Raw genomic sequence first — 23784 nt, forward strand, 5'->3', positions numbered from 1 at the left:
CTCAAAAAATCATATAACTTCTAGGTCATACCATTACTTCAGGGCTTACCAGGCATAATTATTAACTTATCGTTAAACATGACATAGCTGAAGGCATTACCCCATATCATTGTATTTACACACTAAATTGGACCTAGCAGAAAGCGTTTCATATACTTCATGCTTAAACTGTCACCAATAAGAATAAAGGTCCAACAAGAGCTATCTGCCAAGCATGAGGAAACCTGCCTGTCTTGTGTTAATAAAACTTTGTATCCACCAGCATTTGCCCCAAACATAAAACCCATCCTCATCCCCACCCCCAACACCTCCAGGAGTGATCTCCCTCACTGTGGAATCTCCACAAAGCTTTATTTCAGTCTTAGGGACCTGACTGATTGGTGTCTTCTATTTTGCCATCTCTTGTGTGCAGAGGCTTTCCAGACGGTCTTTTGTAACTGCTGTCTTGTTATTACATCTTGTACATGCTCCGTGTATATAAAAACATGTTCAAAGTATAAATGCATAACATTTTTACTTCATACACACACACACACATATATATATGATCATTTCCTATACATTATAAAGCAAAATTCAATTTCATCTTAGTTTGTTTTGCTAGAACTTACAAATTTTATTCTTCTTCGTTTAGTGACCCTTTCAAACATTACATTCATTTTCATTTTTTCAGTAAGGATTTATGTTTTACTTCTATGCTGAGATGCACAAGCTATTCATCTGATATCCTGAATCCCCACACCTTCCCTCCAGTCCCTTACCTTGGCACCATCCCTCTCGCCTGATGGGTCCCTGGAGAATTCATAGAGCACCTATGTTGCTCTAGGCAGGCACCCAGACCTTGTTGTTGGGTTCAGGGTTGATTCTAGATCCATTGTCCCAGGACACAAGCCTGGACTCAGGCAGTTTTAAGAGACTTTCTCCTTGGTCTTTTTCTCCAGGCACCATGCTGGTTCCTACAGGGGGCTTCCATAAATAGGAGAACCATGCAAGTGGCACCCAAGAGAAGAGAAAAAACAGGTTAGGGAGAGAGCTTTGAACTTCTTCCTCACCCCATGAACACTCCACCCACTTTTAGAAGTGCTCAGAATCATTAACCCCACCCTCTTGGGGTTTCTCTTTCTTTGGTCTCTCCCCCTCCACCCGGAGGTGCGAGTGCACCATTACTGACAGCAGCATGGGCATGGATGCAGAGGCTATGCTGTTCTTACTAACACAACAAAAATGAAGGAGCCAAAGACACTGTCCAAAAAAAATCTCTTTTTTGATCTAAACAAGACAATATTGCTGAAGAAATTTAAAAAAAAATTTTTTTTCAGGGGAAAAATGGGTAGATTGTCTTAATAAACGTACCATAAATATTTTGACTTGCTTTGCCCTATATTTTTCTTTTGGTGTTGGAAGTTCACATAACTCCCAACTTTTAAGTTCCATCTATATCATCTCCCCATGAATTTTGTGACATTGCGTGAGTATCATTAAGACCGAATCAGATCTGAGTTATTCTTTGACTCTTTAAATAAGCAGTTAGGTCAAATACCTGTCTACAGCTAGGATTTACTGTAATTTGGCAAACATTTTTGTCATTCTTGTGAACAATTCAGAAAGCAGAGATTTCAGTAAATTAAATGGTAACATTTAAATTGATGTAGGATAATTATTTTCTCTCTATATTATCCATTTATTCAAATAGAAGCATTAATGAAAGCAGTTAATTAAATCACTGGCTTTGGTTTCCCTTACTATGCCAAAAAAAAAAAAAAAGGAAAAATTTAAAAATAAAAATAATAAGCATTCACTTGGCAGGCTGACAGGTTTCTGTTACCCAGTAGGGTAAGCAACAAGAAAAGTTTTATGTTTCTTTCATCGTATTCACAATAAATTGGCAATGTGACCCTCTTTATTTGAAGGATAAGGATGTTTAGACCTAATTTTGTAGCTGTCCTCCTGAAGCATGGAATGAAACGCAATACCTTTTACTTATTTCCCTGGATACTCTAATCCCTCCCTGCTTTACAAGTATCTTTGAGCTGTTCCTCCCCTTGTATCCACAGCAACATAAAATCCCCGCTGGAATTATCTGCTGTGAAAATGCAGGTGCACTTGTTTAATGTTTCATTGGCTTGAGCACTTAACTTGAACTTTTTTTTTTTTTTCCCGCGGCACCGTGACCTTTGATTTTGGAGCAGAGGGCTCACAGTGATGTTAGAAATTGTTTATGTACACGAAGCCAATGCCATTAGATCTAAGGACCATGTCTTTTTTGTGGTCCTGCTCTTCCTGCCATTTTGTCTACTGTGTGTCCAAATCCAAGATGTGCTCTGTGACTCACTGTTCTGTTTGTAGGAACTTTAAAAATATTCATTGGTCATCAAATTAAAAGTCTTAAACATTTGATCTCCACATTTCATCCTCAGAAAAGCTAAAATCTACTAAAATTGTATGTTATAAACTTTATTCTTTTGGACCAATATTTTTTTTTGGACCAATATTTTTATTGTTATTCTTTTTTTTATTTTTAAAAAAGACTTTATTATTTATTTATTTGACAGAGAGAGAGAGAGCACAGCAGGGGGAGTGGCAGGCAGAGGGAGAAGGAGAAGCAGGCTTTCCTCTGAGTGGGGGAGCCCGATGTGGGGCTCGATCCCAGGGCCCTGGGATCATGACCTGAGCTGAAGGCAGACGCTTAACTGACTGAGCAACCTAGGAGCCCCAGACCAAAATTTTTAGATAGTTATCAATTTAAGAAATTAAATACTGGGGTGTTTCTGAACCAGATTAAAAATTAAATTAAAAAAATACAGGGTTGGAGGGGCACCTGGATGGCTCACTGGGTTAAGCCTCGGTCTTCGGCTCAGGTCATGATCTCAGGGTCCTGGGATCCAGCCTTGCATCAGGCTCTCTGCTCAGCAGGGAGCCTGCTTCCCCCTCTCTCTCTGCCTGCCTCTCTGCCTACTTATGATCTCTTTCTCTCTCTCTCTCTGTCAAATAAATAAATATAATCTTAAAAAAAAATACAGGGTTGGAGGAAAAATGTGGACTCATTCATATAAAGGCATGAAAGAGGCAAGGAACCTTCATTGAATAACAAGAAGGTTAATGAGTTTAGGTTACCCCTGATAGAAGGGCCTTACATACCATGCTCAGGCATTTGGACTTAATGTATTAACTTACTTTATTTAAAATTGTTATTTATTGTTATTGTTATTGATTGCAAATGTTCTATGCAGCAGACAATATTCTAAACATTTTTACCGATACTATCATCTAATCCTTGCAGTACCCCTACAAGGCATTAGGTTCTATTATTCCCATTTTACAGACTAGGAAACTGAGCAGCAGATAGGTTAAATAAGTTTCCATTTTCCCAAGGTCAAAAAGCTAGAAAGTACTGGCGACTGGGGTCTAACTGAGGCAATCTGACTCTTGAGCCCATGGTCTTAGCTACTCTGCTCTACTGCCATCAAAGTGGTGAGCCAACGTGGAAACTTAAAACCAGGAATGATTGAGATTTGATTTAATTTAGAAAGAGGTTTCCAGTGTCTGTGCAGAAGATGGGCAGGAGAGAGACTCGCGCCAGAGAAACTCTCCTGAGACCATTTCTCTAGGCAAGAGGGTGAGCTAAGGCAATGTGTCCCGGGAATGTTGGGTGAGGCGCATTCCAGACATATGGACCAGGTAAAAGTGACTGGACATAGCAACCAGCTGTGGGAAGTGAGAAAGAGAGGAGGAGTCTGAAGTTGGCTCTCTAATCCCCTAACTCGAGAGATGGTTAGTTGGTCATGCCTTTGATGGAGATAAAGTAGCAAAGGAATGGGGCTCCAAAGACTTGTGTTTGGACACATACTGAATTTAAGATGCCTGTGGAGCAGCCCCATTAGGACTTTGGAAATTGGGTTTCAAGCTCAGAAGGAAGCTATAGTGTAAATATGTAACAGGAAGTTGTGGTGGTAGGTAGCACGGCCCAGGAAGCAGGCATGAAGACTGGAAGCTCGTGAGCAGGGATAGATGGGAAAAAGAGGAGCTGGTAGAAAAGCAATCATAGAAGAGAACCTTAAGATAATGTTGTCCCAGACAGCATGTTCTATGGCTGCAGCTTATGGCCAGGGCTTCTGTCATGGCTCTGGCTGTTCCTAATTCCTCCATTCACATCAGTAATAGCATCCTACCCTTACGAGTTCCTGGATGGCTCCCTGTCCTCTTTCAGTTCCCAGAGCCCTGTAGACACCTCTGCCTCTATTCATTTGAACCCTGTGGAGTTAGCCACCTATTACCTGCCTGGACCCTGATTGATAGAAGGATCTTCCCCCATGCCCACCTACCCTTCCTTCATGAGTCAGCATGAGTAGATATTTCTAGTTGCCTCCCAGTATGTGTTCTGCACTTTGTTCTTGATAACAGAACCTTGGGCAATATGGTTTGTGAAAAACCACATTTTACAGATTCCCTTTCTGCCACATGTGGCTGTGTCATTGAGTTCCAGCAATGTAAGCAGAAATGTCATGTGAGACTTTTAGTCTCTTCTTAATGGGCAGCCCTTTCCACTCATGCCTCTTTCTCTTCTGCTATAATGTGGATATGAGATGCTATGTCTGGAGCTCCAGGAACCACTCTGGGCCTTAGGGGACTTTGATAATGGAAGCCATCTTGGAGAAATAGTCAACAGGGATATGGCCCCTGTTGACTGCATGACTCCTCCTTATCAGCACGAACTAGTTTATTAAGTACAGGTTTATTAAGGTTTATTAAGTACAGTAGTAAGACAAATGTGCTGGTATAGAAGCAGGGAGAGATAGGGGAGGAACACGAAGAGGAGACAGGGTTATTGGTGAGAACCTGTCTTCTGAATTAGGGGGAATGGAAGAATATTCTTGTCGATGTTGCTGGAAGTAACAAGAAGGGAAACGGAGTAGAGGGGTCCTGGTGGCTGGTCTCTGTTTTATTTATGACTGTGGGAGAATGAGGAAAGGGGATCAGAGGAAGAGCAAGAAAGGCTAAAGTAGTGACCTTGAAGACTGGATAAAGGACCCTAGCGGCCACAGTGAAGAACACAGAAGGAATTTGGCTAAGGCGAAAGGAAAGGAGTGGGAGGCTAGTGCCCTTATAGATAAAAATCCAGACAACGCCCCCCACTCAAAATCTTCTGGAGAAGTCTTTAATTGCACAATTGCATAATTCAGGATATTACAGTGTGACAATTTGGCAATTTAGAAGTCATTTGATCCATGTTGTTAGATCGTTCAAATTATTCAGTGCCAAAGGGATTGTTTTTGTAGTAAAAGCTATAGCTGTATAATTACTAAGCTGCCTGTTCACATAGAGCTATAAAAATGGCCTGTATGTAACTGTATTATTAGTACAACATAAACCACATTTCCATCACATAGGCACCAAAGCCAAGATAAATTTTAGCTTCATGTGGTACAAACATGTATTATTATTTGCATTTTCTGTTAAATGGAACTAGATTAATGACCTGTCATCAGTGTGCATTTGCAGACTGGCAGCCCTAAGTAGCTGGGGTTAATTGCGACCTTTATGTTATTTGAACATATTCAAAAATTTTATTCTTATTATTAGAGGATAAGACGTGCTTGGTTTTCTTTGTATCAAATAAGAATATTCATTCTTAAATGACATGCCTCCTTAGAGACTTAGAGCACAACCTTTCATAATATTTAGCTATTTCTAAATGTCAGGTGCTGTTGAGTTTATTACATTGCTGGCCCGTGCCGTTACCAAAAGTCTCCTGTTTTTAGTGGTACTTAACAGATTGTCAGTAAATTGATAGCATTTCCACGTTTGGAAAATTTCCAGTTTCCTCCTGGGAAAGGAGGGCAGGTGTTCCCCCTCGAACCTGGTGAAGGTTTCTTTTTTGGCATTTGTTTTTTTTTAAGGGGGGGTGTGAACGCGGAAGAGATTTTAGAGAGAAATATCTTTCTCACCATCCTAGGAAAAGATCAACTCGCCCATAAAATTTTACTGACTGTAGCTGGAGGGCGAATTTGCAGCACGAATATTTTAATACGTAAGGGGAATCATGGAGTGAGTCTTGAACACGTCCGTCCCTTAGTGGCCTCTGCTTATGTGCTTGTGCTGTGTACCTAATAACGCTCACAGGGCTGGTCAGAGGACAGCCGGGGGAGTGCAGAGGGCACTGCCGGAGGTCGGAGGAGACGTGGCTCTCATCTCTGGACCTGGGGCCCATGAGCTTCGGGACCATGAACAAATTACCTAGTATTTACAACCTTGATTTTCCTCTGTATGAAATGCAGATAATAACCACTTTCCCCTGCCCCGGCACAAACTGCTTTGAAGATTAATCTCTGTGGTAATGCCCATGAATGTATCTCAGGCCCTAGAAAGTCTGAGGCAAATATAAACCAGTTTCACTTCTAAAAGCAACCTTCTAGAATTTTCTGCTAGGTGATACTTTGGTATCTGATTTGAGTAATTGAGATATATATATATATATATATATATATATATATATATATATATATATGACAGATCTGAAAAAAAATATATATAGCTTTTGTAGTAAATGCAAGGTGTGCCATATGTATATATATCTGAAAATAATAAAGTTAATGTTGACCGATGGGAATTAGATGGTCTTTGGATCCCTGTCAACAGTTTGATGTCTATGGGGCAGTGGAGACAGAGGTTAGGTGAGAAGATGCTAGAGCCAGAGAGCCTGGGTTCATGCCCTGCCTAGAGACTTCCCTGCTGTTTAGTCTTGAGCACATCACTTTGCCTCAGTTCCACATAATAAATAGGGATATTTTTACTGACCTCATGGTATTGCTGCTTCGAGGACCAAATGAAGGACACACAAAGCACTTGAGGGTAAGCACTCAGAAGATGTTAGCCATATTGGCTGTGATCCCAAACAACTTCTCAGAAGTAGTCTGCAATTTGAACTCTGTATTAATTCATATTCTGTTTTCCTCCCTCCTCCCAATATTGGGCTTTATTTTGCTTTACTCTGAGAAGCAAATTTTTTAAAAATGAAATGGTGCTGGGCACAACAGTATTGTAGCTTCTGGAAGTTTCTGCAGTTATCTGCTTCAGGGCCATCTTCCTTTCGTGGAAATGGTCAGTTCTGTTGGAAGGTTTGTGCAAAAGAGTTGCTGAAAAGAAAATGCAACAATTGGAAGACACATGAAATAAAGTTAAATGGAATTATAATAATTCACCAAGTCAAGCTTCACCTCCTTTTTTATGTGTTCTCTTCTCTCTCCTTAGCTCTCATCTGAAGTTTAGTAATCTCACGCTGATTTCAACCCATGGACTCCCTGGAAAAAGGCTTCTGGGCACCGAACAAAGGAAATTTTTAGCAAGCGAGTAAGAATTTCATTTGCTTTTTCATTCTGATGCCTAAATGTCCTCATTTGTGTGCACTTTATGCTAACCACAGTTGACCCTTGAACAACAAGGGGCACTGACCCCCATGCAGTCCAAAATCTGCATACAACCTTTGACTCCCCTAAAATATATATATATATTTTTTAAAGATTTTATTTATTTATTTGACACAGAGAGAGAGCACAAGTAGGCAGAGAGGCAGGCAGAGAGAGAGAGGGGGAAGCAGGCTTCCTGCCAAGCAGAGTCTGATGCGGGGCTCCATCCCAGGACCCTGAGACCATGGCCTGAGCTGAAGGCAGAGGCTTAAACCACCGAGCCACCCAGGCACCCCTGACTCCCCTAAAATCTTAACTAGTAATATCGTAGTGTTGATCAGAAGCCTTACCGATTATGTAGGCAGTCAATTCACACATATTTTGTATGTTACGTGTAATATATATTGTATTCTTAAAGTAAGCTAGAGAAAAGAAAATGTTGCTAAGAAAATGACAAGGAAGAGAAAATACATTTACAGTCCTGTACTATATTTCTGGAGGAAAAAAAAAAAAATCCATGTGTAAGTGGATCCATGCATTTCAAACCCGTGTTGTTCAAGGGTCAACTGTAGTAGATTTCAGACTGGAAAGGGAAGGGTAGCAGGCTTTTCTCTTGGAGTTCAAACTCACTTAGAACATACAAGTACAAATCTGTTAATGAGGAAATAGAGAGTTGGGATGCCATTTTGTATTTGTGGGAAGATGTCTGCCCTCTAAATAGCTGGGATGGAGCCTGCTGACACAGCTGCCTCTTGCACTTGGCTTTTGAGTGACCCTACAGCATAGGGAAGCTTGGTGACTGTATTTGCATCAGACTAGGCGACTCCCCAAAAGTTCAAAGTTGGGAGACAAAGATGGGGCACCACCTACCCCATCCCTCTGACCCTTTGTCACGAGGGGCTGATCATGCTACGACCTTCTACAGCAAGCTTCATTGTTTGTATCCCAGTAGAATCACTATTTGCCAACATCTGTTCTAGAAAATGCCATTTCGTTATCACACAGCTGGCATTAATTTTAATTTCCTGTAGCAAAGCATGGTACAAGAATTACTAGGCTCCCTGCCTCTAGAAACAATGTCCCAATTTTTCCAATGAGAAGGAAGGAAATTGTTCCCTCTTGGGGTGTTCATTTTAGAACCCAGGATGAAGAGATCTTCAAACAGTGAGAAAAACGGCAGCTTCCTTGCCAGCAGAAGCAGGCTCCCTTTGACCTAATACTTTATTAGACGGTGAACTTTTATTTTTCTTGAAGGACATCATCAGGGTAGTAAAAAAGACATGGGTTTTGAGCCGGATGAATGCGGATTCAGGTGGATGTCCCTATTATAAAGGGGATTTCATGTCTCTGAGCTTCGGAGTTTTTGACAGTGAAAAGTGTATGAAAAGTCAACCTTGCTGGAGTTTGTTGTTGTTGTTGTTGTTGTTAAAATTACTATAACAGCAAGTTCTGACAAAGGGCAGAGGATCAACCGTGTGCATCTCCTTCTCTCATTGCCTATCTTCCAAATGACACGATTCCCAGGAAATGTTGGTCTTGCTGATTAACGTCTCATGAGGAACATTTCAGTCAGCTTGATGAAGGTTTTTGTCAGTGCCCATGTTGGGTATGCTACAGGAGAGAACAGGTAGCAAGTGGCTTTCTGCTGGTTTGATTTCACATGGGATCTGCATGTGACTAGGTGGAGAGTCACCTGGTGGCCCCACTTCTGTCTTTGCCTCTCCACTTTCTCAACACAATAGCCAGAGCAATGCCACACAAACGTATATCAGATTGTGTCAACTATCAATGGCCTAGAACGGCACTGTCCAATATGGTGCCTACTAGCCACACAGGGCTATTTAAATTTAACCTCAGTAAGATTAAATGAGATTAAAAATTCAGCTCCTCAATTACATTAGCCATATTTCAAGTGTTCAGACAGCTCCACGTGGCTAGTAGCTGCCATATCAGACAGTGCAGCTACAGAACATTTCTGTCCTCACAGAAATTTCTAGAATGTTCCAACCTAAGATCCATTCCTGTCTGCTTACTGCTTTGACTTCGTCTTTTGCCATTGTTACCCTTATTCTCGCCACTCTAGCCACCATAGCCTCCTTGATGTTCCTAAACCACAGCACTCAGGTCTCCCCTGGGATTCTTGGCTTAAATGTCAACTTTTCCACACTCCAGTCACCCTTTCTCTGCTTTGTTCTTTTCTTGCTGCAGAAGTTCTTCTAAATATTTGATAATTTGCCTTTTAAAATCACACTTACTCTTTATATTCTGAATCCTTAACCTCTAATGTAAACTCTCTAAGGGCAGGGATTTTTTTGTCTTGTTCACAGTGTGTTCCCAACATCTGGGACTGCTTGGCACACGGCAGATGCTCCATAAATAATGTCAAACAGATGAAAGTTGCATCCAAAAGTACCTGCAAAAGTTCTCTCAATCAGGTTATAGACATGGACTAAATAACACAGCCAGATGCCTCTGGGTGGGAGACTGCATGTTATCATAATTCTTAGAAACCACAAATTGAAATGTAAACAGGATGTTGCCTTTCCAATGATCCTCCTACCTCAATAAGGGAAATTATCTCTGGTCACGGAGTTTAAAAATAACTAATGCCTTGACATCCATAAATTTAATAATTTAAATTCCTCATTCTAAATACAAATGTTGAACTTCGCCCTAACCAGTGTTTTGATAATTGTTGTTATTAATTTTTGAACATTTTTTTTTGTCTCCCCATCCCCCCTACCCATCCCAGTTCAGCGTCTTGTAGAGATGCTAATGACATGCTGGGATATAGCAGAAAGAAAGGCAGTGGGAGGAGAGGAGAAACAGGAAGCAGAGAAATCCACTAATTGGACAATCAGCCCTGAATAACTAATGTTAATTGTGATGTTCCTTCTTTAGAGTGTCACAATAAATCCTTTAGGAAAACCTCTAAGGTTCTTTCCAGTTCTGAAGGGCTCTGATTTCATGAAGTGCATATTTCTACCTTGCTTATAATTGCTCCACTAGAGTTGGCTTCTAATTTTGCACCTGGAGCTTTGGCCTAAGTCTTCTGACCACTGGCTATGGGGGCAAGCTGGCCACTCTGTACATATGTCCGCTTCCAAAAATTTCCCCATCCTCCAACTATGCTTTCTTCTCCTCCTTATTACCTGTTTCCAGAATGTCCTATGAAGACAAATTTTCACATTAGTGTTGAGTCAGGGTCAAGCTCACTTGAGAAACATGAAGTTCTATTGATGTTCCTTCTTTGGTTCTTTCTCTCTCTTCCAGAGAACTCTAGTATAGGTATCTATCTTGTCACCAACCCATGAGACAGTCCCTGCCATGTTAGAATCCTAATGATCCTTAACTTTGCTTAGGAAGTAATTCTGGAAAACTATCACCAACGGCCTCCAACGTCTAATTTCACCTACCTACTGAGTAAATTAACAAAGACCCCGAATGGACAGTAGTTGCCTACACAGTCATACTTTAAACTGGCAAATGTCATTCAGTGTAGTAACAGACAGTAAAAGTAAGCACCCCACATTCTTCAATTCTTCTGAAGTTTCCTAAAAAATACAAAATAAAACAGTGTTCCTGGTGCCCGTTCCCCCTGGACAGACCTTCAGATTTTAACTTTGAAATATGCATTCTGAAATTATCAACATCACTGTCCTGCTGTCCTTAAAAATAACACTCTCTTAACCTTCCCCAAATTCCCCTTGAGAACTTTTATCTTTGAGCAAACCCTCATAAGACTAATCCCTGTGCAGTAACTATATTTAATTTTTCCTCATCTTGGACAACTGACAGTACCATTCCTATTATGAAGAGATGGTGTAGCAAATAAGGACAGTCTTTTGTGGGTCTCTCACGAATGTGTGAAATCGGTGAAGTTTCCTGTTTTCCTTTGAGCTACCAAAAGGTTTTTTTTAAAGAGAATTTCATCCCACTATCTATTGTATTCTGGTGACAGGCCAGTCCCTGATTTTTTTTTTCTTATTAAAAAGAAATTTTCTTGTTTTTAAGTGTTGTCTCATGGAGAGATACAAAGCCCAGAGCCCCCTTCTCTTTCACAGGCCCTTGTAACGGGGTCTAATGTGCATCCATTACGAGAATTCTTTTTGTGTGGTGAGAGCAGACTCATGTGTGGATCAAAAAGAAAAAATGTTCTCCCATTACCACTTCACAATCCTGTGTGCGTCCAAGGAAAGTAAACAGGATTATGCATCATTAATATTATTTAGAATACTACCCTTCACATACGCATCCCACTTGACAAAACAGCATCTTTTACGTTCTCGTGTTCATCCCATATGATGGTCAAGGCATGTGAGGAGGGCAGTTACCTCATGTCGAGAGGGCAAGAAACTTAAGTATTGAAAGGGCATGCAGAGTCCCCAGGGTCTGGTCTCATTGGTGACAAATCACGGACACAGGCCATGGCACAGCAAAGCCTAGATTTAAATGAAACACATTGGGGTGCCTGAGTGGCTCAGTCAGTTAAGCATCTGAGTCAGGTCATGATCTCAGTGTCATGAGATCGAGCCCCGTGTTGGACTCCATGCTCAACTCAAAGTCTGCTTGAGATTCTCTCTCCCTCTACCCTTTCCCCCTCTCACCCCCTCTCTAAAAGAAATAAATTTATTTTTAAAAGTAAATGAAACACCCTATACTCTGGGTCTTCAGAACAGGATCAAAAGGTCATGTTCATGAGGTCAGACCTTTCAGAAAATTCTGGAACCACCCTCGTAAAACTCTTTAAATAAACCCAAAGCTATCAAAACCCCACTTTTCTCACGTTAGAGTAGACTGCTCAAACTCAGATGGAACCCAGAGAAGAAAACCTGCCCATGCTGGACCCACTGATAGCAGAAGTATCAGTTCTCCAAAAATTGCCTTGCCCTACAGAGTGAATCCCAAGAGTCTCCAGGGACTGTACTTGTTGCAAACATAATTCCCTAATTGACATCTTCTATAAATAAAATGTGTAGTTTTTTGGCATGAATCCATACACTAATTCTGAGAATGAGTCATTTCTCAAAAAAAAAAAAAACAAAAAAAAAACAAAAAAAAAAAACATTAGCAAATATGAAGGGTTCTCAATATTCAAGACCTTGACCACTGCCTTTGGGAATCCTCAGCAATGTCACTTTCTTCTTCCTCATTCCCTCTGAGTCTGTGGTCAACATGACGATTCAACAGCTAAAGGAAGTTTACACCCACCACGAAATAGAAGCAGAAGAAAGAGTATATATTAATGATTTCACAGAAACACAGATGCCTGTGCGTGCACACACACACACACACACACACACCCTCCCTGTTGTAGATTGGCCTATACCAGGTGGAACGATTTAGCTCTAATGGGAAGATGTCGATCTGCGACTACACGTCTCATAACGAAAAATCTCCCAGTGTCTCGCTGGGGTCCTGGGAAACTCACGGCAGGGGCACAGACTTGGCCCACTAGGGGACTTGAATCAGCTCACCAGATGTCTAATTAATGTCCGCTGTCAGCTACTCAAATGTCACTGACGGCGCTTTTCTCTCCGCAGCCACTGTTTTCAGGACAGAGATTACGCGTTGATGTCACTGTGCTCCTGGGTCAATGTGGTGGTGGGTAGGATGACCGCCATAGACCGAGCAGCCAAGCACGTGGTGCTCTCTAAAGAGGAAATCGTGCTCTACGACCATCTCATCCTTTGTACTGGGCAGCAGTACCAGGTGAGGTTGTTCATGGAGATCTCTGTGGGTTTACCATGACCCACGTCCTCGGGGTTAGGAGCAAACCTTCCCACCGGGACAGCTGCCATTTTCTCCATCAAAGTGCCCACACGGCCTGCGCATGCGCCCAGGATTGCGTTCGCAACCCCTCCCAGAAATCCATTCCAAGAAAAACATTCTGCTCAAGGGTAAAAAAAATCACAGCAAGTTGGAGATATGTCATTCTTGAAGCTGTTGTCCAAAAGTCTAACACTTCCTGCTCACTAGAGCAGAATCCAGACACAACCCGGCATGCGTTTGTGGTGAATTAATTTATGCCTCAAGAGGCTAACATTTGGCGGTGGTGACGGGCTCATGCGAAAGTATTTCAAACATGCGCACCTTCTGTCAACCCTTATTTTATTTTGTCTCTCAGTTATAAAACTAGGAAATGTGACTGATTGATTACCCAGTGACCATGCTTTCCATTTGGATTAAATTCTCGAACCACATTTGAGGCGAGCATTACTGGAGACAACGGAAGCTGTTCGATGTCTTAGGGAAGCAAATTTTAATATTCTCATGTTGCACCATACATCAGCAGTTCATGTGGTTCACAAAAATAGGGGCATTTCTTTAATGAAAGGAGATTGACTTTTTAACTCCAAGATGGGGGTCTTTTAATTACGTTTTTCTCCCGGGAACCTGGATGGGCCTTCCCATGGTGGGTTTGTTTCTCACAAGTACGGAGCAATCCACTCCCACACCAGGCACTGCCGTGCTTTATCAAAGGTACTGGGTGAGGCCATTTTGTGAATGGCTGTGGATTTGACAAGGGGAGGCGTGTGCAGGTTTTCTTCACAGAGCCCCGTGGCAGACACGTGGTGGGGGGCACAGACCTGAGCAGCTCCCAGCATCACGTTCCTCATGTTCTGAGCCTTGGCTTCACATTAACATCAGCTGGGACACTTGAAATATACCCCTGCCTAGGTTCCACCCCCCAGAGGCTCTGTTTTAATTATTCTGGGGTGGAGCTCAGTGATCAGTATTTAAAAACAATAACAACAACAACAACAACAACAAAACCAAAAAACAAAAAAAACAAAAACAAAAAAACAAAACAAAAAAAAACTCCCAGATGATTCTAAGCTAAGGCTAAGAATCAGGACTTGAATTTTCTTGACCTAGAATCTCTCTTCTGTACCTTAGAGCGGCACTTCTCATACTGTAATATACCCACACAGCCCCATTTCGTTAAAAGGCAGATTCTGAGCAGGAGCCAGGGAGTGGCTGATATCCTGCTGTTCTCAGGCCAGGTGAGGCCAGCCCTGCTTCTGAGTGGGCCACGCTGAGTATGAGTATGATTGCTTTTCTTTCCCTTCCTCCTCCTCCTTCCAGTACTACCACCACCACTAGTGCTGCTGCTAAAGAAATCCAGTTTTCACAGTGTAGGAAAAGATTTTTTTTTCTAGTTAAAGGATAAACACAAACTGGAGGAATACCTTATTCTGATAGTTAAGTATTCCTCTTTGTAAACATTAAACCAGAGGAAAACACCGTACACCCCTTAAGCTTGTCCCCGCCCCCCACCACCCCCCACCCCACTGAGTTCCAGCTGCTGCCTGGGACTGTGGACTTTGGAAAATGTGAGTGGAAGACCCGGCCAGCTGTCCAGAGACTAGGGCATCTGCCCGTGTGTGTCCAGCTGCCCCTGCAGCTTTAGTCTGTGGCACGTTAAGCTCTTGCCCTTTTTACAACGGGAAAAATGAAATGAAGAAGTGATAAAGGGAGTTCCAATTTAATTTTTCCAGAAGGACATAAAAATTAAAGGTACATAGAGTGATACAAAAAAGGCTGCTGAATTCACTGGGGAGGGCTTCGAGTTCTGATTTATTTTCCTATTTCCTTCTCTTCAACTCTCTCATGGTTTTGTCCCAGTTTTGTGACTTGGAAAAAAAAATTTAATGATGAAAATAAAGCTTAAATCCAAAGGAAGAAAACAACCTGTTATAAAATATCATTACAAACTTTAACCTCTAAATAGAACTTTAAATGGCATGAGTCATTCTAAAATATTACATAGTATTTTTGATATCCAAATACATATCATTTAATTTTTTAATCAGAAAATCCATGCACAAAGTAAAAGATTAAATTGGGCTGCGGGACTGCGTGTGAGGTGGGCTGGTCTCTGCCTTCCAAGCCCTCCCTCTAGGGGCAACCACTTGGAGGCATTTCTATTGTTGGTTCCTCAGTGGTTACCCCTCAGAACTCCAAATAATGTGTTTATGGAAGTTTTATCCTTGATCTTTCAACTCCTGACAATATCTATGGCCTTTCCATTTTGGAAGATGAAGCTTTATCTACCTCATATTCAGTACCCTCTAACTCCCCTCCCCACCCTGCCTATTGATTGGGTTGTTTTTTTGGTGGTCTCGTGCTGGTGCTCATGCACAAAACTCAGGGATAGCTTACAACCGAGGTCCTGGGCTGCCCTCCATGGCATGTGGAGAGCCATAGAGAGACAGAGAGATGCCTCTCCATGCCTGGTTTTGGGTCTTCTCAACAAGAGGAAGAGTAAAAAATGTGTTAACTCGCAAGGCCTCTTAAAGGGGTGATGCTTCCTAGAAGCCAGCAGGTGGGGCAAGAACACCCCACCAGGCAAGAGAGTGAATTGGGATGTTCGTTCTATTGAGGTGATGTGGGTCCGCAATAGGACATGATCTCCACAGAGGCTAATTACGTCCTTGATGGGGTAAATAAGAGCAGGGCATCCAGAACGGTGCAGCTGCAGCTGAGAGCTTGCAACAAAGAGCCAAAAAGAGAGCTGTGCACACAGCTTTGTCTCTTCCCATGTAAGACCTGAGAGGCACTCCCCAATGTCTAGAACAGCACTTACCATGAAGAGAGCACCCTGGGTCTGGGATGATTAAAGGGGGAAAATAACATCCCAAGAGATGGGGTCTACATTTCCTCCCCCTTGAATCTGGGCAGGCTTGTGACTGTCTCAACAGATAAGAGTACAAAGGAAGTGATGTGGTGTGACTTCCGAGGCTGGGTCAAGGGGCCATGCAAGGTCTCCTTATTTGTGACAGCAGTGGCTCCTGGAGCCCTGAGAGGTCATGGAAGAAGTCCAGCTGCCTACCCTGTGATGGCTATGTTGGACATGCCATGCAAGGGTTCTCCCACTGACAGATCTAGCTGAGTCCAGCCTTCCAGCTATCACTGACAAAGCAACAGACAATGTGCATGAAGCCATCTTTGACCCCCCGCCAGCTGAATATTACCAAGTGACTTCTGTTGTTAACAGAGAGAATGAAGGAATTGCCCAGCCAAACCCTACCCACATCTCTGGCCCACAAAATCATGGAAAGTAATAAAATAGTGGTTTTAAGCCACTCTTTCGGTTTGAGTTTGTTGTGTAGCAAGAGACACCTGGAACCAAAGGGTACCATGGAATGAAGGAAAGGGAACCACATTTGGAAAAAATCAGAGAAAGAACACACGCTTGACAAATTCCAAAATGTGTGATTCACACACATATATGCACACACACACACACTACAGGAACCATTCATCTTTCTCAGTACAATTTGATCACCCAGCCTCTGAAATGGGAGCTGAAGCCATCTGAAGATCAGAAGCTGAGCTGAGAAGGCCACGAAATTCTTAGATGAAAAGAAAGATGGGTAAGAAAGGATTGAAATCAAATCCCTGTCAAGAGACAGGACTGCTGCTGTCTAGTGTAGAGGCTGAAGACAAAGCATAAAGTTCCCCTGGAGGGCTGAGTCAGAGGGCAAAGGGCAAAGGATACCTTTGGCATAAGAAACGAGAAGGTGTCTCTTGTAGATCATTGGTTTACCCAAAGAAGACACCCTCACAAATAGAATAGAGACAGTAAAGATATGCTAGAAGAAAATTTTCCTTGCTTAAACACCATGATATCTAGGCATATATTCCAGGTAAAATCAAAGACAAAATTTCTCAGCTAGTTATATTCTGGTGTTATATTCTGATGGAATGTTGGTTCTGTGGGAATGGTAGGGGGAAAATGAACAAATTTCAGGAGAAAAATAACAGATTACCAACCCTCCCCCGCAAATAGAACAAAAAGAAGATAGGCACCCAAAACTTACCTTTCTGGGAGGAAATGGCATAAGAACATGAACTTAGCCTCATAGAATTTTGAAGAAACTGTAGTGATTCAATAACTATATGCTCACCTACGCCTCTCCTATCTGAACACAGTAAAAATCTCTTGTTCTGTGTATGAGGACTCAAAAGAATGATCTTCCTCATTCTTTCATGTGTACTCCCAATAACCAAGGCAGAAAGGAAAATATAGGGCTTCACAGTTTTTTAAAAAGATAAGTGACAAGAACCAAACAATTAAAAAGTCTGTAAATCTGCTGGTAAGTCTGAGACTAAATGCAAAATTAGTAATAAAAATCTTAATCTAAATCAAATCCAGACCAAGTTGTTTGAAAATAGGGAGAGAGTGGCCAGGGACAAGTAAGAATTGCCTTAGGGGAAACCCAAGGTAATATTTGGGTCTTGACTCTTACATATAGGAGGAATAAGATCGCATGAGTAAACTCCCCTTCCAAACCTCGAAGGAGATAAGACAGGAGGAAACATCACTTGTGTAACCACAGGGAGGAAAACAAAGAAACAGCCACAGTACTTTCAACAAGTATAAACCAGAATGGCATTAGGAAAAAACAATTGCAATGGTGAATGCTGTGGTTTTACACTTTGCTGTTATGACAGCAAGGTTCTGTGTCTGTACCAAATTCAAAGTACAAGACAAATACCAAAACGAAATGACACCCAAAGTTTCAAAATGAAGTGATAGTTAAGATGGTTAAGATAGGTAAGAGCCATCTGAGTTAGTATTAGTAGATTAGTATCCAGCAAAGCAGAATTAACTGGAGAAAGAAAAGCACTAATGTTGACAAATGGTACAGTTTGTGACAACAACACAGACGAGATGAGCTCATTACATGCTGAGCATGATCATGCCAAAGAATATGTCACAAAAACAGAGGTGCCTGGAGTATGTGCTCTTGGAGTCACATTGAAGATGGTCAAGCTAAAGTACATCTGGAGACTCCGGTGTTTAGCCACGGGGATGAAGATTCAGGATGGCTGTCCTCAAATACTTGAAGGATGTGTACAACACAGAAAACAGATCAGACTTGTGTGTCATGGCCCTGGAAAGACGATGGAAGACAGACCACCAGAAGCAATGAGAATACAGTGCTTATTCATCCTACAAAACACCTTCCTAAGAGTCAGGGTCTTGGGCACCTGGGTGGCTCAGTCGGTTAAGCGACTGCCTTCAGCTCAGGTCATGATCTCAGGGTCCTGGCATCAAGTCCCTCATCAGGGTCCCAGCTCAGTAGGGAGCCTGATTTTCCCTCTCTCTCTGCCACTCCCCTCACTGTGCACTCTCTCTCTCTCTCAAATGAATAAAATCTTAAAAAAAAAAAAAAAAAAGAAATCAGGGTGTCCTCCAAGGGGGAATGTCCTGTCCAAGAGACAGTGAGCGTGGCATGCCAGGACCCTCAAAAGGTCGTAGGAACACCCAAGAGACGTTGAGGGACGCCACACATGTTAATTGATACAGTTCTCTGCATCAATTGAGTAAATCTCTAAAGGTAAGATTCATCCCCATTTTATGAATGAGGGAGCCAAAGGGCAGTGATGCAGAAGTGATTTGTCTAAGGTCAGAGGACATCAAAGTGACTGGGATTTAAAGGCAGGCTCCAGACTGTGAGTTCTTTGCCATTGCCCCCGTCTCTCCTCTCTCCCACTTTCTCTGTCTCTTTCCTTTCCCTTTCCCTTTCCCGCCCTCCCCTCTCTCACAGATGTTATCCAGGAATTACACTTGGTGGCTTTTAAAAGTCTTCACAACACAAAAATTCTAGAACATCCTCCTCCCTTCCCTCCCTCCCTCCTTTCCTTCCTTCCTTCCTTCCTTCCTTCCTGCCTTCCTTCCTTCCTGCTTTCCTTCCTTTCTTCTTCTCATTAAAAATATCTGGACAGGGGCGCCTGGGTGGCTCAGTGGGTTAAAGCCTCTGCCTTCGGCTCAGGCATGGTCTCAGGGTCCTGAGATCGAGCCCCACATCGGGCTCTCTGCTCAGCGGAGATCCTGCTTCCTCCTCTCTCTCTCTGCCTGCCTCTCTGACTACTTGTGATCCGTCTGTCAAATAAATAAATAAAAACCTTTAAAAAAAAAATCTGGACAAAAGCAGCCTAGGTCTGGGAAGGTGGCTCCTTGATGTCATCAGAAACTCAGACCCTTCTATCTTTTCTCTTCCATCTTCACTATGTGGCTTCCATTCTCAGCATCTTGAGGTGGCTGCTGTGGCTCCAGCCATCCATTAATAAGAAGCAGGAAGGACGAAGGACTAGAGCAAAATGACTTTTCCCATTGCCCCACACAAGGATTCCTGCTTATAAATCTTCTGACCACCTCTTAGGTCACTAGTTAGGAAATACAGTTTTTCGACTGGGTATATTTAACAGGAATCTGTTACTAAGAGAAAAAAGAGGGGAGTGCCTGAGTGGTTCAGTCAGTTAAGCATCTGCCTTCAGCTTAGGTCATGGTTTCAGAATCCTCAGATCGAGCCCCATGGCAGGCTCCCTGCTCATCGGGTCATCTGTTTTTCCCTCTCTCTCTGCCCCTCCCCACTCTTGCTCTCTTGCTCGTTCATGTTCTCTCTCTCTCTTTCAAATAAATAAATAAAATTCTTTTTAAAAAAGACAGAGACAGGGGCGCCTCGGTGGCTCAGTGGGTTAAGCCTCTACCTTCGGCTCAGGTCATGATCTCAGGGCCCTGGGATCCAGCCCCGCATTGGGCTCTCTGCTCAGCGGGGAATCTGCTTCCCCATTTCTCTCTCTGCCTGCCTCTCTGCCTGCTTGTGATTTCTCTGTCAAATAAATAAATAAAATCTTTAAAAACAAACAAACAAAAAGAATATTGAGGAGGCCACCAGCAGTCCCTGACACAATAAGTTATTCACTTGCTAAGAGGAATGGTGTGGCCAAGGGTGTCCCATCAGTCAGGGATGCTGGGATGTTCAATTCCCAGTCATCTGATGGAATGGTCGAGAATTCATCCACTACTCACCAATCACTAGCGGCAATTTAGTTAATGGCAGAACACTCTCAAGTTTGGACGGTGAAATACACTCATGCTCTCCTATTAAGCCTTATTCTCCCCCTTACTTTGATGATATAATATGATTTTTCTTTCATAGACTTTTTTTCACTTACTGAATTCTGCTCAGTTCTGTGTGGACAAATTAATTGGCCTTGGGATTTACAATCCCAGCTTCAGTTTTGCCGAGTGTGTGAAAATCCCGTTGTATAAATACGAAAAATACATTCATTAATTTTCCTTTAATTTCTCTAATTCTTTAATTTAGAAGTGTGTAAAAACAATCCCACACATTTCAGTGCACACAAGAACTATACAGGTTATCAGAATGCAATGACATTTTAGGATTACAGTAGGTAAGCTGATTTTCATTTTAGACTTTATTCTTTGCCCCTCCCCTTCCTTGTATTTGTTTTTATCTAAACACTTATTATTTGGAATAATAACTCATTGAACGTTTTATAAATTGAATAGCTCCCGTCCCTGCCATTTTCTGCCAAGGACTTTACCTGATTAATTAAAGCATGCCCTACTAAATGGGTATAATATTACCTAACATTTTCTTTTATACTCCAGTGCTCATTGGAGTTCTGGTGAGGTTTTGAACCTCCAAAGCACAGCATTCGGTATTTAAAGTCATTCACCACTGATGGGAGTGGTGGGAGTGATGAGAGGACAGAGACGGTGGTAGCCATCGTGAAAGATGGAGTTTGCCAAGGAAATGACAATTACCTGACGATCACAGGGTCCTCACACCCCTTCCTCTCAGGTGCCAGGACATTCCATACACCAAGCTTGGGAGAGGAGGTGTTTGCAACCCCACCTATCTCCTTGGATTCTGTTCCCTCACTGACTATCTCAGATGTGGTTGGTCACTTTGAAGACCTGGAAAACCCCTCCCCCTCTCAGGATGGCAGCTTCTCAGCCCAGTATGGGGTCTAGACATTGGATATGCCTATAGCCATGACCCATGGCTTGATGGAGCAAGGTTGGAGGCTCCTGACTGGGGGCTTGGACCCTCTTTAGGAGCTCAGTATAAGTGCAGCCCACCTGTTACAATAGATGTATCAATGACAGACACGCCATCTGGTGCGATGGAGCATAGCCAGTTGACCACCATTTATCAGTTGAACCAAGTTCTCAACTCAGTTTGAGCTTAATTGGCATTCTGCCACCTGCCAAGTCACCCACAAATCGTCTTTCAGCCACCACTTCACCTACTAGTTCACTTTACAAGGTTGGTGTTGAGGATTTCCAGAGGCAACTTCCCAGCCAGAAGACAGTTGTGGTGAAAACAGGAAAAAAGCAGAAGGCCCCAAAGATGAGGAAAAAGAAAGATCCTAATGAACCTCAGAAGCCAGTTTCAGCATCTGCTTTAGTCTTCCATGATACACAGGCTGCCATCAAGGGACAAAATCCCAGTGCCACTTTTGGGGAGGTTTCAAAAATTCCGTGGTCGCCATGTGGGATAGTCTTAGTGAGGAGCAAGATCAGGTGTGTAAGAGAAAAACCAAAGCTGCCAAGAAAGAGCATCTGAAGGCTCCGACTGCACATAAAGACACTCAAGAGTGTCAGGCCACTGTGGGAACAGGAGAATTGGACCCATTGCTGCTGTCACAGACTCCTCCACCTCCTGTGGCTACTGTTGACCCAAAGTCTCCAGCACCAGCCTCAACAGAGCCCCCTGCCCTGTCCCCTCCCATTGTTGTTAACTCCACTCTTTCCTCCTATGTGGCAAACCAACATCTTCTGGGGCTGGGGCTCAGTTCCATGTCACCATGTTGGTTATTATCAAACAGCTGTTGCCTTCTTCTATGACTGTATCTCACGGAGGGATGGTTTCCATTATCCCAACCACAGCGGTGACCTCCTGGGGGATCCATCCAGGCCAAACCAGTGTAGCCACTCTCCAGCCCAGTCAACAAGGCCAAATTATCACTTGCTCAGTGTTGCAGCAGCAGCAGCCTCCACATTGGCGACATCCCCTGCTCTCCATGGCAACACATATCTCAGCGCCCCCTACTCAGCAGCAAGTGACCATCCCTAGTAGGCTTCCCCACCTCAGGCCATGCCACAAACTCCATCTCAGAAAGTTCGAATCGATTTACGGCAACAGTCACCTCCTCTGCAGATCAAAGTTGTGCCTCCTGAGAATACAGACGCCCTCAGTCCCACCAGCTGTGGAAAGTAGTCCTGAGCAGCCTGTGAACAACAGCCCTGAGGTCCATACTGTGGAGGAAACCTTTCTGAGACAGTCTGTGAGATGAGCACAGATGTGGTTCCTGATGTTGAGTCTCCTTCTCAGACGGATGTTGAATTGCTGAGTGGGTCTCCTGTGACGCTGTCACCCCAGCCTCAATGTGTGTGTCTGGTCATGACAAGCCTCTCATTGTGAGGAAGGACTGGGACAGTGAGTACTGCATTAATGAATGTGTGATGAAGAGCTTCAGGGATGTCTTTGTGGTCTGGGTGGCTTCTGGAAATTCCAACACAAGTGTCTGTGAAGGCGTACTTCCTGTTCTCCCAGCCAGGGAAGACTTAGCTGCTGGGAACATGTCTCAGAGCCTCTTTTTAAAACACAAGCTGGGCTTCTGGTAGTGCCTGATTTCAACCCATCATGGCTCTTCGTGCTTCTTTCCCTTTCTGTCTCTTCAGCAGGGGCCATACTGTGAAGCAAGGCCATTGAGTTTGCTGTAATCTGGAATTGTTTTTTACAATTGAAGGACAAGCAGATATACCAGTGATAATAACAGAGGGAAGTATGAAGGCAGTATGAACAAGCTGAACATAGGGGTGGTGCTATTAGGGGTTTGTTTGAGGAAACTCAGGATAATTGTCATAGGACATGCCGAAACAATTATTAAAATGATGGCAGATACTCAAAAAAAATCAAGTCAGATCATTTACCTGAGCACTATGTAGACTGCTTTATAATACCTGTGAATATAAAAATACCAAAATTTAGTGTGATTTTGCTAAACAAATAATATTGTTAATAAGAAAATTTTACCTCCACAATTATTGTTGTAGTAAATGACCACTAATTCCCAAATTGTTCCTTTTTACTAAATATAATTTTACTGCAGGCTCTTTATAGAGAAAGGACATCTAGGTTTTAAAATTGATTATTTTTTTAAGCTATTTCATCTGGTTTAAAAATGAATTAAGTGCATCACAGTAATCTACAGGGCTTACCATTTATATTGAGGAAGGACATAACCAAAAGTTTTCCTAGATGTACTCCGAGACTTAGTGAAGCCCCATTTCTTCAAGCACAGCCAGCATTCCCATCTACGCCATATAAAATGTATTTTCTGCACTTGTCAAGGGAGCAAGAATCTCCTCTGCACCCACAGTAGTCTCTACTGCAAGTGAACTTTTTGCCCATCATCGCTGTAAACTGATCCCTACCTCACAGCTGATGGGCCTCACATCATGATTTCAAAGGCAGCCAGTGCAAGCCTTCTAACAGAGACCTTACATGGACTTTATGTCTTGCTCGTGGTGCTGGCCTCATTATCTTCC

At 42.7% G+C, this 23784-nt stretch overlaps 1 protein-coding gene across 4 annotated transcripts in view; it reads left to right on the plus strand.

Annotated features, from left to right (window-relative positions):
* CFAP61 (cilia and flagella associated protein 61) overlaps positions 1 to 23784 on the plus strand; it is a 275799-nt gene that overhangs the window by 166781 nt on the left and 85234 nt on the right. For all 4 annotated transcript variants that reach the window (XM_032859286.1, XM_032859289.1, XM_032859287.1 and 1 more), the window contains exons 19-20: positions 7249 to 7347; positions 12947 to 13115. In XM_032859286.1, the coding sequence (XP_032715177.1) occupies positions 7249 to 7347; positions 12947 to 13115 (268 nt within the window). The remainder of the gene's footprint in view (positions 1 to 7248; positions 7348 to 12946; positions 13116 to 23784) is intronic.

This window comes from Lontra canadensis, unplaced genomic scaffold (assembly GCF_010015895.1).
Source record: "Lontra canadensis isolate GAN:19392208 unplaced genomic scaffold, GSC_riverotter_1.0 scaffold16, whole genome shotgun sequence".
NCBI lineage: Eukaryota > Metazoa > Chordata > Mammalia > Carnivora > Mustelidae > Lontra > Lontra canadensis.